The sequence below is a fragment of the Danaus plexippus genome, chromosome 27 (assembly GCF_018135715.1).
Source record: "Danaus plexippus chromosome 27, MEX_DaPlex, whole genome shotgun sequence".
NCBI classification, from domain to species: Eukaryota; Metazoa; Arthropoda; class Insecta; order Lepidoptera; family Nymphalidae; genus Danaus; species Danaus plexippus.
Genome location: NC_083555.1, coordinates 151,744 through 166,095, shown reverse-complemented (window position 1 = coordinate 166,095; position 14,352 = coordinate 151,744). Strand labels below are relative to the sequence as shown.

At 33.0% G+C, this 14,352-nt stretch overlaps 2 protein-coding genes across 2 annotated transcripts; both read left to right on the top strand.

Moving 5' to 3' along the window:
* Positions 1-8,427: 8,427 nt before the first annotated feature.
* LOC116775635 (23 kDa integral membrane protein-like) lies at positions 8,428-10,912 on the top strand. The gene has a single exon (XM_032668557.2). It carries the CDS (start codon positions 8,474-8,476, stop codon positions 9,257-9,259), a length of 786 nt encoding a protein of 261 aa, XP_032524448.2. The 5' UTR covers positions 8,428-8,473; the 3' UTR covers positions 9,260-10,912.
* A 239-nt stretch (positions 10,913-11,151) lies between these two features.
* On the top strand, positions 11,152-13,833 carry LOC116775634 (CD151 antigen-like). Its single transcript, XM_032668556.2, has one exon. It carries the CDS (start codon positions 11,205-11,207, stop codon positions 11,967-11,969), a length of 765 nt encoding a protein of 254 aa, XP_032524447.1. The 5' UTR covers positions 11,152-11,204; the 3' UTR covers positions 11,970-13,833.
* Positions 13,834-14,352: the final 519 nt, after the last annotated feature.

The window sequence follows — 14,352 nt, the reverse complement described above, 5'->3', positions numbered from 1 at the left end:
ATTTCAATCTTATAATTGGAAATTATAAGACCAAGTTTCCTCACGATGTTTTTCTTCACCGTCTGTCAGTGGTGTCTAAATACTCTTAGAAAGTACATATGAAAAGATCACATTGGTTCTTGCCAGGTTTCGAACCCGCGCCCTCACGTATGAAAGGCAGGCTTTTAACCGCCAGGCCACCACGACTCACCTACAACAACATATTTATTATAAGAAATAGTAGCAATAAAATATGTATTTACTTGCGATTTTATCTACTGAACGTTTTTTTATTTTTTGTATGGACTTTCTTATTTTAGTTTCGATAACAAAATACCAAATAGTAACTCTCCATGTGACATTTTGTTAACCATAATGGCCGTGCCTGACCTCTCGGAAGATGAGGTCTCGAATGTAAATGAAGTACGGAACTGAACATATCAAAGGAAATTTGAATAAATATAATGGAATTGGAAAAAGTTCCATTATTATAACGAGATTGGAAAACAGGGACACGGTATGAATTAACAAACTAATGGAATCACGACAAAGCAGTCCGCGGCTCGTCGCTCATACATAGTGTCACTGTTACATTAACATTTTTATAATCTCTAGTTAGTGTTTAACTTGTTCGGCTTTCATGTATTACATTACATTTATTTCATAAAAAACTTATTAATACTTCTTGATATCTTTAAAAGTCAAAATAACTGTATATTTGTGTTACAAAGAGGTTATAAGAAATTCAAGTAAACTAAAATTCAGTACAACTTTGTATTATCTGTTTAATGAGATAGTATTTTTCATCGTTTAATATTATTGTTCGTCTTGAATAATTTGTCACATAACGGGACGGAGAAACACAATAGAAGGAAATCAAAGAGGAAGTCAGAAGCAGCGCTAAATTACATTTTAGTGACTTGAAATGAATTACATGTAGTTTATAAGACCTGTGTGAAAACCTTACTTATGTGGAAGTATTGAAATTTGTTGTACGTTTATACTTAACCGAAATTATATATAGTTATCTTTATACCTTAACTACTTAATTGGTGCTTTCCAGACTAGTTTTCGGTGGTTTAAACTTTTAATTTCTTAAGTATACTAACAATTTATTTCTTAAAAATACTCTAATATATAACTATTAAAATATAGTTCATAATTTAAAGAGCCGTACCACAGGTTTGATGCAACCGTGAATGTGATATTATATGAATAACAATGAATGTTAAGACATTACTAACTTGAATAAACATTGTTAAAATAGATACTGTAATCAAAATTTAATTTTGTTGAACTAATCGAAGAACATAATCCAGCTCTATTAACATTTAACACAAACTGACTTAGACTTAGTGCTCTCAACCAAATATTGAACATAAAGAAATGAATATCTTATTTATTTAGGACGATCCAAAAACGATTTTGGTTCTTAACTGTTGCTATTGTTTGACTGGATACTGTAACCGGCAGGCGGTGACGGTACCGTCGTTTCCTAGAACTGTTTTCCTTCTATTAAACCTATTCCATAGTCATGGACCACAGTCTCTTAGATTCAGATGAATCATGTTTCCTCTTGTATTATGATTCAGATATAATATTGATCAAATAATTTTGGTCACCTGTCTTTAATTTTGGTCTTTGTATTGTATGTAATACGCGTGCTTGTGTGAAATGTGACTCAATGCACGTGCCTCTGACAGAGATATAACACTCATGGAAGTGTCTTTTTAACAATTATATGGTGAAAATTTTGCCATCGTAATTAAAGATCTATAAAAATGTTATGATTTTTTTATTATATCCGTTCCAACGCACTCACTCAAACCTCTTGGCATTTCTTTTTATCAACTGAGTTCATTCAATTTAAAGTTTCATCTTCTACTTCCTTCAATCAATTTGACATTTTAATTAAGAAGAGATTATAGAGATACACATAAAACGTTAGAAGTAATAGTTTTTGTGCTGTCATTTAAATGTTTAACGGACAAATATAAAGATCAATTTAATGATATATAACTAAGACACACGTAAAGTGTAAATAAGTCGACTAGTCTTATCTGTGTGTGTTGACACATCCAGTAATGAAGACAGTATGTGAAGTCAGTCACGGTCGACATATCAAACGGGTGACTAAGTCTCTTGTATTGTTCGAATGTAACTGAACGGCACCTGTCCCGTAGCTGTGGATATATGTATGTTTGTTTGTCCTTCGACACTAGCTAATTAATGATCACAGAGTAACGGTTAGGGACTTCCTGATCGCTGTGTAAATTGGGATTGAAAGTTTATATAAATTATTCTAACTGTACTTTTATAAATTATATTAACTTGTATGAATACATTTACAATTACATTATGGAAATCGAATTCATATACATACTGGCGATGTCTGATGAACGAAATATAGCGTCTACGTGATGTTCCCGCAAGAATAATTATGAATGCGAAAAGTAAACCGACGAACGTAAATTCTTCTAATAAGCGACATTTTTTGAAAAAAGAAGTGTGTGGATGTTACTTGAAAAAGTAACAAACATACATACATACATCCTCACAGACATTCATGTTTATATATTAGTAGGGCAAGCGTTACAGTCGGATGTCGCTGCTCTGTAATCTACACGTGTAGACGGACGTCGAAGCGACATTTATTAGTGCGGATATTCTCAGACTTGACTTTCTTAGTACAGTGTTATCGATACAAACCTTTTTGCACAATATTTTTTAATAGTACTAAAAGCGAAGGTTTTTTACGGTTTATCTTGTTAGGACGTTGCTTGAGCATGTTAGACACTAATTTAAGAACATAAAATCGTAAAATCTAATAAGTATGAGTTTAATGTATGTATATATTATATATTGACTCTTCCTCATCTAGGAGTGAGTAACTTTAATAATGTAAGGACACCTACATAAACAGACGTCATTTCGTTATCACGCTTGTACACCGACGCATTCCCTCTCATTATCCTTAAGAAGGATATTTGGTCATATATATTATTATTATTACAACTTAAGGATGATTTGTCAATAATTTAATATTAATCAACAGTATCTTCTTAAATAGCGATAGATACTGACTGTTTTTAGTACAATGAAATTTTTATTACGTAGCCTCAATTTTTTTCACCCGTCTGTCACATGTAACACTACAGCTGACTTCGGAAAGGCGTTTGTAAAAGCAGCGAAAGTAATTATACCGACACCGATTTTCACAAATACGTACAAATATCCGGAGAGGTTTGTGTTTTTCAGAGTTAAAAAAAAATATGCTGTTTAAATTTTCTGTCCAGCGAACGATTGCTTTTAAAACGTATCCTGTAAACAAACGTACACTGAAAATTAAATTTATAGTTGAATATCTTATGTATAATTGAGTCATTTTTATTTTCCAAAAAGTGATAATGATAAACCTAATAAATAAGTAATAATTTTATAATCTTTTTATTTAAATGTTTCTATTAGGAAAAAAAACCACAAGCGACTCACACTATTCATTTTAAATTTAAAAACTTTTGTCAAAGTGGGTTTACATGTCCTAGCATCCTTGATTCTAGGTAAATCTAGGGCTATCTTCCAAAATTGCCAAATTGTAGGTACATAATTCAGTAAACATATTATAACAGTGACTGCCTCTATTAATTACACACTGTTACTTTGCAGCATATATAGAAACGTGTGGAGTATGGAGTTTTAAAATAATAAAATAAAGCGTAGTAATCTGAAGACATTAGATTATTTCAATGTATACTCGCTAAAGCATTAGATCTAACAATCCTCACTATTGTTGCAATAATTATCTATATATTGTTTCCTCAAGTAATATGTAAAAAAATTAACAAATACAGTACAAGGAACTACATGAGGTGTTGCGTCAAAAACAACATGATATGATTTCAGTTTATAGTAAACTATCATTGTGTATTTACTATCAATCTATAAAGAGTAGTGTACACTGATTTGAACTGGATCCATTGAGCTTTACAATCATTATAATACTGGTATATACACATATAAAACGCGGTGAGCTGTCTTCATTATTAAGAGTTATAAATAATTTTAAATGATAACTGTCTTTATTATTTATCTTTCTATTTATTTTCATTATGATAAAGATGCCGCAACTTACATTTGAACTTGTGCTCGTAATTCATAATATTGTTTAAGATAATTGAATCAGTCTAAGTAGAGTCTGTCTGCACGTTGTCCGGAGATCTATCAATGTAACATAAATCCCCCGAGACCAACCCCCGATTTCCTTAGTGTGAGTTTTATTGTCCAGAAGTACTATAATAATGTTCGACATCAAATAAACTTGTAATAAAGCCTACTTGGATGAATGAACGATTCCTATTTATATCTAAAGCAACACTTGAAATAATGTAAACTGTTTTTTTTTATGATAAAGGCGGAAAACGAGCAGACGGCCTACCTGATGGAGGTAGTACCGTCGCCCGTGGACAACCACAAAATAATTTTGCGGGTTCACTGCCACTCTTATATAGGGAAGAGGGAGAGGAAAAGTTGGGAAAAGGGAAAAGTGTGGGAAAAAAGCAACCGGCTCTCTCACTCATCGGACGAAACGCAACCCTTGAAGACGACTTCACGTCGATCTTCTGTGAGAGGAAGGTACTTTCCCGGTCGAGCCAGCCCATGTACGAGCTGCAGTAATTTGTCCATAGCTAGGTTCTGCCACCTAAAAATTTAAACGTCAATTTATTTGAATTTAAACTCGTTTCATACAAGACCATTTAGGTATTTCGCTTGACCGGAATATCGTCAGTGGTAATGAATGAACTCGAAAAGTTTGACAGTTACCGTTAACCACAAACTCATACTAATGATAATGATTGCGAACCCTTTATTTAATTGAGTTAAAAGCTGAGTTGTATCTAACTTTGTGTGTGTGTGTTAATGACTGACGAATTGTGATTGGAAGGATTTGCATAAAGGGTAGTCGTCAAGAGAAATCCTGATTTGACAAAACGATAATTGTACTTAGTTTTGCGATACAATTAATATATGAATTTAATGACGCCCGCTCTGTGTTCGAAAAGATAACGATCTTCTTTACATAATCTATAACAAATTTCATTTATCTTAAAGAATCGACGAAAAAGTGTAATACCTATATTAACGTAGTTAAATCCGAGAGAAATATGAAAAACAGTGTACATAATAGAAATAAAAGTGAGGGTAGTGTCGTTTGACTCGTCTGATGTTATTGAAAAAATTTTTTTTTAAACCTATATTATAACTATTGTCGTATATTACTATAACTATGTTGATAGAGGATTATTCATTTTTATATGTGAAAACCGTACTTACAAAGACTCGTAGGATAAGGACTCGTCACAAATAGCAATACCATGTTAGCTAAAAAATATGCAACAGTCAGATGGAGTCCTTGTGAACTCTGGTTGTACTGATTGAAGTTACAATGAGTCATTCATATATATTAAAACACTTATAGATATTTTACTTTGAATTCTCTTTTTATCTGTTAGAAATATTTTAAGACATGTAGACAATAACAGACTTTGGAATGGTCTAAACATACAGATGTGTGTCTAAGCAAGTTTTCAGTGATGACTTCTTGCTACGGGCTTGCGTCGTAATAAAAACAGATAGTTCCCAGTATTTCATTCATATATTTATTTTGCTACGATCACTAATTCAGATCTAAGAATGTAAATATAAACGTCTATTTTGACTGTAAACTAGTGGTAGCTCAGTATTCAAATAGGTTTTAGACTTGAGAATAATAATGAACGCACTTATAGTTAGTATAAACGTAAATTAGTAGTTTAGGAAAAATAATATGTATAATGTATTAGAGGGTAAGAGAGCTTTATTAAAGACACTCGCGTGTTCCAATACCGAGGGGAGGTCCACCCTTCCATACAATCAGATTAAGCACGCGACTGGAAAAACCCTTTTTTAACAATATTGAACATTTGGTTATAATAATGTTCCGGGAAATATTGATTAGATCACTGTGAAGGGATGCCTTTCCTATACTACAAGGATACATTCATGATTGATCAGAGACATACAGAACTTGAAGTGGTATCCTAATCCAGTATAAAGTTATAAAACAGATAGGAATATTTACAAAGCGGTCCGTCTTATAACATTTAATAATATTCGTATATGTAAGGGATAACATAAAGTAACGGACGAGAACTTACTTTTTGGTTGTAGATTTCAAAGGGAACTTTTATTGTTTGGTTGAATTTATTCTTCATTTGTATACAAGCTAGTCCATTTTGGATCGTTATTCGATCTGAATATTTAAATAAAATAGTATATTTTCTTATATCAATGGAGCTAGTATATAATCAAATATATTATATTTTAATGTACAGTAATATAACATATGTATATATATGTATAGCTAGATATGTTTTGCTGGTTATAAAAACAACTTCCTGAATTTCTTTAATAAAACAAATAGCCAATGTTTTTCAATCGCAATGCAACGTTCTCAATGGATTCAACCTTGAAGTAGAGATTGTTAACAGAACAAAACAAAACATCACACACTCCGTGCTCATTTCGTTTCATTCATACAAAATAAATTAAGAGTGTAATGTAGCAACGCGTCTGATTGTATGTTCCTTAAATGAATGATTATTATTTGACTCAAAGAAATGATTCCTTAGAGATGAGACGAATGAATAGAAACCTCTACAACATTGATAAAGTGACGTTGATTACGAAGTTAATATTTAATTGTTTCAAATTTCAATACGTATAATTAAATGATATGACGCATACAGCCATACATCAATGTAAATCTTCCTATGTATCACTTGTTTACTTAAACGACCCGAAACAAAAACTCCTCCGAGCCACTACGGCCATTCAGGTTGATAGTAATTCATGTCACAAACAAAATACAACTCAAACTTAATAAAATAAAGATTAATTTGCTATGATTTCATCTCGTAAACAAGATCGTAATAGTGCTGAAGGAATATGCGTTGCAATTATATAAAGGTAACGTTTAAATTTGCTTGTCTTCATGTTGGAGGCCAACATGAGTCACATTTCGCAGGACACGAACAGTTTTTCTACGTATTCGATAGTATCTGTATTAGTAATTTACTTCTGGTTATGACATGTGACTGAGATGTTAGAGTCTAAAGCAAATTAAAAAATATTCTCACAACATCAAATTATTGAGAAGACATTTTTCTGTTGTGAATCATTTAGAATATTTCTTGACATTATAAATCTATTATTAAATAATGAACATAAAAACGGTAATAAACGGTAATAAACGGTGGATAGTTTGTGAGTTGGGGCTAAAAGATTAAATAAATTTGGGATTCATTTGTGGTAATAAAATAGTCAACGTTTATGTGTTATTCAATATAAATGATTTTTTCCATTCTGTAATATTTGAATTTTTATTTTTCTTTTTTTAAAAACATATAATCATTTTATTTTCTTAAATAAAGTTCACAATACGAATATAATAGTTTCTTACAAATCATAATAGGTTCTTGTCATTAATTTAATTTTTAACAACATTTTGATGATAGCACAAATCATAAGACATGATGACATTTAAATGAAATATAATATACGTATTTGTGTACAGAAATACTCACACACACACACACACACATAAAAATATATATTTAAATAAAATTACACACACACATACATATTTGTTTCTGACTGTTGATTATATCTAGCTGTAAGTAATTGTAATTCACAAAATGTAATTGTTTTTCAAACAGTTTATTTAAAACAGAAGAAAAAGGATTTCAGTTATTATGATCGATTATTTAATATTTTTTATAAACATTAACCTAAACAATTCATTTTATAAAACATATATTATTGTAAAATTGCGGTTCATAATTTTATTTTCCTTTTTCTTTTTCCTTCCTTTTCACCCACCGTTCATACGTTACCTAAAAAAAGTACTCGATTTCAAGTAGCTCCCAAACATTGTTTCCGAATATAACATTTGTGTAAGTATATAAAAAAAAATAAAAGTCTTAACTTTACATTCGTGATCCAATTTCATAGTGAAATGCTTAAAAGAATAAAGAGACTAGAGAAAAAATAATATACCATGGAATCTATTTATTACAGTCAAAGAATTAGTTCATAAAAGTAAGCGTCCTTCACTATGTCGGTTAGTTGAATATGATGTTTAGTTAAAAGATTTTCACCTCATTTATTCCCCAACAGGGAATACTGTTGACGCTGTCATATAATTTATATTTGCTTTTGTTTTAAACGCCTTCATATGTATCGTATATGTAGTAAGCTAACAATTATTAAGCGTAACACATTTAGAACATAGAAAACGATGCAGACGAAGGTTCCATCCTTAAACAGGACCGATAATAAAAAAATCAAGCATTAATCCAACTGAATCATTGATGACGCATTTCAAACGTATATTATACAGCGGTAAGCGCTGGCACGCCATTTAATTGTCGACAGTCGGAGCAAGCGCGCGTACACGATGTCGGTTCAAGTGCCTAAAGTTGTTTTGTACGTTCTGAACACTGTTTACACTGTATTCGGGCTGGCGATCGCCGCTGCTTCGATATGGTTCTTCTGTCAGGTGTTCGAGTTCACCAGGTTGCGCAACAGCAATCATTATCTCCTGGATTACTCGGTCTACTGGCCTCAAGCGGTGCCGTGGATGTTTTTCTTCGTTGGTTTCTTTGTTCTGATGGTGTCGGGATGCGGATTCGCCGGTGTCTGTCGGAAAAACCGCGGTATGTTGACACTGTACGCGGTGGCCATGTCGCTGGTGGTGTTGTTTGCCGTCGCGGCCGCTGTCGTGGCGCTAGTGTTCGCGGATAGCAAATCTACTGATGATTTCGTCAAGGACACCGTATGGGATGTGTATTTCCAAACGAAGAATGATAACGAGGTCGCTGATGCCTTCGGAATTATCGAGAGGAAGTTACATTGTTGTGGAGCCGACAGCCCCAGGGATTATAAGAATTGGAAGAATGAATTCCCCGTATCCTGCTGCGACGTGTACTATCACGGCTGGTTGGAGCCCTACGCCATCGACTGTGAGTTCACTAACAAGTTGGCCAATGAAAGACACGGATGTTCAACGGTCGCAGCTCAGTACGCCAGAATTGCGATCAAGGTCCTATCGGGAGCGTCTATTTTTACCGCATTTATTGCCATAATGGGTATTGTGTGCGCTATTTCTTTGTCAAAGGCACTGGAGAAAAAAACACGACCCCCACCAGTTCACGAGTCAGAAAGTAAGAAGGTTCTGCTATAAGTTATTTAATAACTTTGAGTTAAACCAAGATCTGAATAATAGATAAAACAAGTGTCTATTCTATTTGTTTTGTATAAATATATGATGGAAAATGTTAATCGGTTTCGGTATACGTAGTTGCGGAGGGCCCATTTGTACATCTTTGTGTAAAGAGTAACAGAAGTGGGTTAAGAGGAAGTATTCATACGTAACATTTTAGTTTCTAGTGGCATTTAAGAGGCGAACTGATGTAGTGAAACAAGTTTTCTACTTTTGAACTAAAACCAAATACTTATGTAACCTATAGGCGTTAGATTATGTAAAAATGGTTAGGGTTATAAAGGTACATATTGGTCAAACGAACCGCTGCGTTATAATCGCGGCGTTTTTTAAACAAAACAAGTTATATTTTGTGCTTGGCGATTCGCTTCACCGATATGACAATGTATTAATATTCATGCGTCTTAAGCATCTTGTGTCAATATTAATGGTTGAAGTGATGTAATTCGGTTTAATTATAAGACATGTTTGGATCTCCCTAAGAACATTTGTTAAGCAACAGACTTATTTTTACCCGATGTATATAGTTGTAACAAATTTGCGCTTTAAATTCTTAAATCATTCCAAGTTAGGTTTCAGATAATGAGTGGGATTTTATAGTGTGTGTTAGGTTTATATGTTTTTAGTTTAGTTAACTTTATCTTTTGAGGTCGTAAGCATAGAAAATTAACCGATATGTTGAACTAGGTCGCACTGGATACTCACAGTTTTGTTATTTTCCTTTTTAGCATTTTAATAATAAAAGTGTAAGGATACAATATTACTAGATACATGTAAAAATGCTTTTAGAGTTCATACAATGAACAATTTATTGTAATTATTTAAATTACATTATGTACCGTTATTATTTGTAAGATACGTCTTAGTTGTAATGGCAATTAAGGCCTAATAATTTCTTTTTTTGTATATTTTTGACTGACTTTTCACCAGAATGCTTCTAATTATTTTGAAGCCTTTTATTATATCTCTAGCAATAATTTATCTTTAAAATATTCGTCACATGTTACGGTTGTCAGCTTTAAGAACTCTTGTAAAATGAAGTCTGTCTCTTTGAATTTGATATTGTTAAGTCTACTCCATTATGGCACCGGTAATGACAATATTATTGAGTAACTTTATTAATCTGTTTCGGAAACCTGTTAGTTTATTGTTAGTAATGATATTGCAATTAAATGTCACTTACGATTTTAATATCTTACTTGATTGTTTTGAATAAAATTCTCGAGGCTAAAAACAAAAATGGTTAAGTAAGAAGAACATCGTAATGCAAAACAAAGTATGTCATTCGACCTTCCGATGTTAGTTAAATCACGTATACGATCTTTTATATGTGACGATACGGACACGACACGACAATCACCTGTAATATATCCGATGTAATAAATAGTATTAACTCGTGTAATGTAATGATTTTGATAGTTTTAAGAGGTTTTATTTATTTCTATTATTATATTAAGATTCTCTCGAAATAACTGTGTAACTTATACGAGACCAAATTTATGCCCATCTATATTATCATATCTTTGTACCTGTTGTATTAAGAAAGTATATTTTTTATATTACAGTCTGATTTATTTAATAAAAAAGTTACAAATAAACATATGTATATATAAATATCTGGTATTATTAATTCACGTAATATACAAAAATGGTTCAAAATGAATCATAATACATGGCCCAGTTACAATAAATGTGGCATAAATTCTATCCAATTACCAAATGACTGCAATTAGATTCAATTATGTTAGTCACCTCTCACTAAATATGCAATTTGTTATCGTATCGCGAGGTGTAAAGTCGCTGTTCTTGAGGTCCGGACAAGTTGCGCACGAGTTTATAAAAGTAGTCGCGGCTTTGCAGCGTTTCTCATTCCACTGCCAACCTTCGATCACGACACACGACCATCATGGGGAAGGAAGAGCTTATCAAAGGTGTGCTTTATGTGGTGAATGTGTTGTACGCGATATTCGGTTTGGTAACAGCGGCCACGGGGATCTGGTTCTTTGTGCAGCTGTCCGAATTCGTCGCGTTGAGAAATAGCAACCATTACCTTTTGGACTACAGGGTGTACTGGCCCCAGGTGGCGCCATGGCTCTTTATATTGTTGGGGTTATTTGTTATGATGGTGGCCTTTTGTGGCTGGTGCGGAACTAACAGGGAGAGCAGGGGTCTCCTGGGTATATACGGACTCTTCCTCATCCTTATTATTCTTGGACAAGTGATCGCGGCCACTCTGATCTTCGTCTTTGTGGACGGTGAAGATACTGACCGCTTCATCAAGGACACCGTATACGATGGATACTACAACTCCCAATCTAACCCTGACGTATTCAAGGCTTTTGGAAGAATCGAAAGGAAGCTAAGATGCTGCGGCGCTAACGACGCTCGTGATTACAGAAGCTGGAGGAACGACTTACCATTGACCTGCTGTCAGGATAGCTATTATAGAGCCACCTGTGACTTTACGGATAAGGAAGCCAACGAAAGATTAGGATGTGCCAAGGTCGCTTCAGTATATACGAAGATAATAAGCTCCTCGGTCGCCGGTGCCTCATTGCTTATCTCCTTAGTGGAGATAATGGGAGTTATAATGGCGTGGAGATTGTTTAATTCATTGCGGGAGGTGGAACATTACATCACGGAGAGAAAAGAGGGTGAAACTGAGTGTTAATACAGGTAAAGTTTTTTAATAGTACGAGTCATGTAGCTTCTATTGTGTTTGAGTCGATGCGGTTGAACAGTTTTGGGATTCTATTGACTTTATTGTGTTTAGTGCTGTGTGAATAGATTTGAGCCTATTTTGTAATGAGCTATGCCATTTACTGGACTTTGTAATGCAAAGAAGCTTTATTTCCATTACATTAATAACAAACACAATATATTATTTACGTATTGATTATAAATAAACCGTCGCAAAAAGTGTTAAAGGGACTAGAATTACTAATTTTTTTGCAGCGCTAATAAATATCACAGCGACGTAATATAACCACATAAAGTCATCAGTTTTGTTGTTTGCGATGCATTTTATATCGACTCATTCACAATTCACGGTGCTAGTACTCCTTTAGTTTAATACCACCGATTGTGCGATAAGCGCTCTTATATCATAAACTATAAGGCTTGTTTTGCATCACGAGATCGAATTTCCGAATCGAAACGAAGTCTGAACAATTTTCTGGCAGGAAAGTTTTTCCAGCGCCGACGCTGTTGGATATAAACTTTGTTTTCTTTTGAGAAATTTAGAATGTTTATTTCTAAGTTAGTTTTTCACTCCACGTTACCGATTTATAATTATAATTTAATATTACTTCCATAATATAGTAATATATTATATATCTTGTTTATATCTATTTTATGTTAATGGTTAGTAGATTGTTCTAATAATTGTTCAGTATTTATAAACTTAGTATATTTTGGCATAGTTAAGGCGTTATTTTTCTCAGCTGTATTTGTTCTGTCAGCCGAATGGGTAAGGAGTTCACGAACTTATTAGCGCCGCAGGTCAAAGATTCATTTGGATAAATTAATTTCCTCTTTAACTGAATGAATCACGCCTGAATCATTACAACAGAATTGTGCATTTGACCCCTTCCTCCCCCTTCCTCGCGACCCCGCTGTCCTCTACCAATATTGTAATTATTATACGTATGATTGCATAAGCTAAGCATGCGTTAAGAGGGACCATGAGAATAAAACGACCTCGTCTTTAAAGCGAGCTTCGCTTACACAATACACTGAGATCTACTCTTCAATTTGAGTACAGGTTTTATAAATAGTAGTGAATCATTAAATTCATTTTTTCTATATTTTAATGAAACACATGTCCATTTGAATGTATAATTTTAAATGAATGCCTCAGTAAAACAGGCATTGCGTATGTTTTACCTCTCAAGGCTGCTAATCGGTATGTCGTGTCGATAGGTTTCGTCACTGAGTTGCGTAAGGCCTCAGAGCTTCTAGAGGACTCATGGTGTCGAAATATTATCTAGGTCACTATTGACAGGTGTTTTTAAATCAGTTTTGCGAAATAGAAATGGTGCCATCGAATAGGCAGTTTAATGAAATGTAAGGTTATGATATGTATAGAACTAAGTATATAGAGGTGCGACCAACTCTAATTAAGAAAAGAGCCAATATTTGTAAAAGTTTTATAAAATTATTACGCCAATTCGGATTGCCTATTATAATAAGATCAATATATTTGTAAAAATCCGTCTAAATAAATTATTTAATGTATAATTAAGTGAAGTGGATTTTCCGTCCTTTTTTAATGAACGCCATATTGTTTACATTTAAAAATAGAAAACTGTTATCATATGCCAAAGAAATGTGTACAAATGTAACGCATATCTGAATTATAAAAATAAATGAAGCTTGCATGAAAATATATTAATTGTAATATTCTATACATACTTAATCACCACAGATTTAGTTAATGTAAGATATTTTTTTATAAAATAATTATTGTAAAGTCAGAATTAGTCTTAAGGACGTTCATAATAATTTTATAAATAGAATAAAATTTTATATCTGAATCTATGGATATTTTATTTTTGTATTTAAGTACACACGATATAAACATACACTCAGCTTTTCTTCGTAAAAAGAACTATATATATAGATATATATAATATAGCTCCTTCAGTACACAGGGGACTAAATAAACACATAAAAACTTGTAATAACAGTGAAAAACCGACTCACGGGGTCACAGCGGAATCTTGAATGACTCCAAAGACTCTTAACAACTGGACGTGTCTTTTTGAAACATTCAGTCTTATTATATTTCCGATTAACTTGTCTGTTTCCATGGTAATTGGATTGTAATAGTTATATTCTATTCAATAATAATTGTGTAATGCCACATAATAAATGTTAGTTAATAGCACTCATTATTATTAACAATTTACGTGGAGTTGGCTTTGTTTTGTCATTTATAAATATGTAAGTAATTATCGCTACCGGTTAACTTGATCTCTGCCTGAAGTCATTAACTATGATTGTAGGGTTCAAGTTGTCGAGGACATAAAATATATTGATTCAGACTATACGAT

Bases quoted from the DNA above. Each gene is read 5' to 3' on its own strand.
- LOC116775634 (XM_032668556.2), top strand. From the start codon at position 11,205: ATGGGGAAGGAAGAGCTTATCAAAGGTGTGCTTTATGTGGTGAATGTG.
- LOC116775635 (XM_032668557.2), top strand. From the start codon at position 8,474: ATGTCGGTTCAAGTGCCTAAAGTTGTTTTGTACGTTCTGAACACTGTT.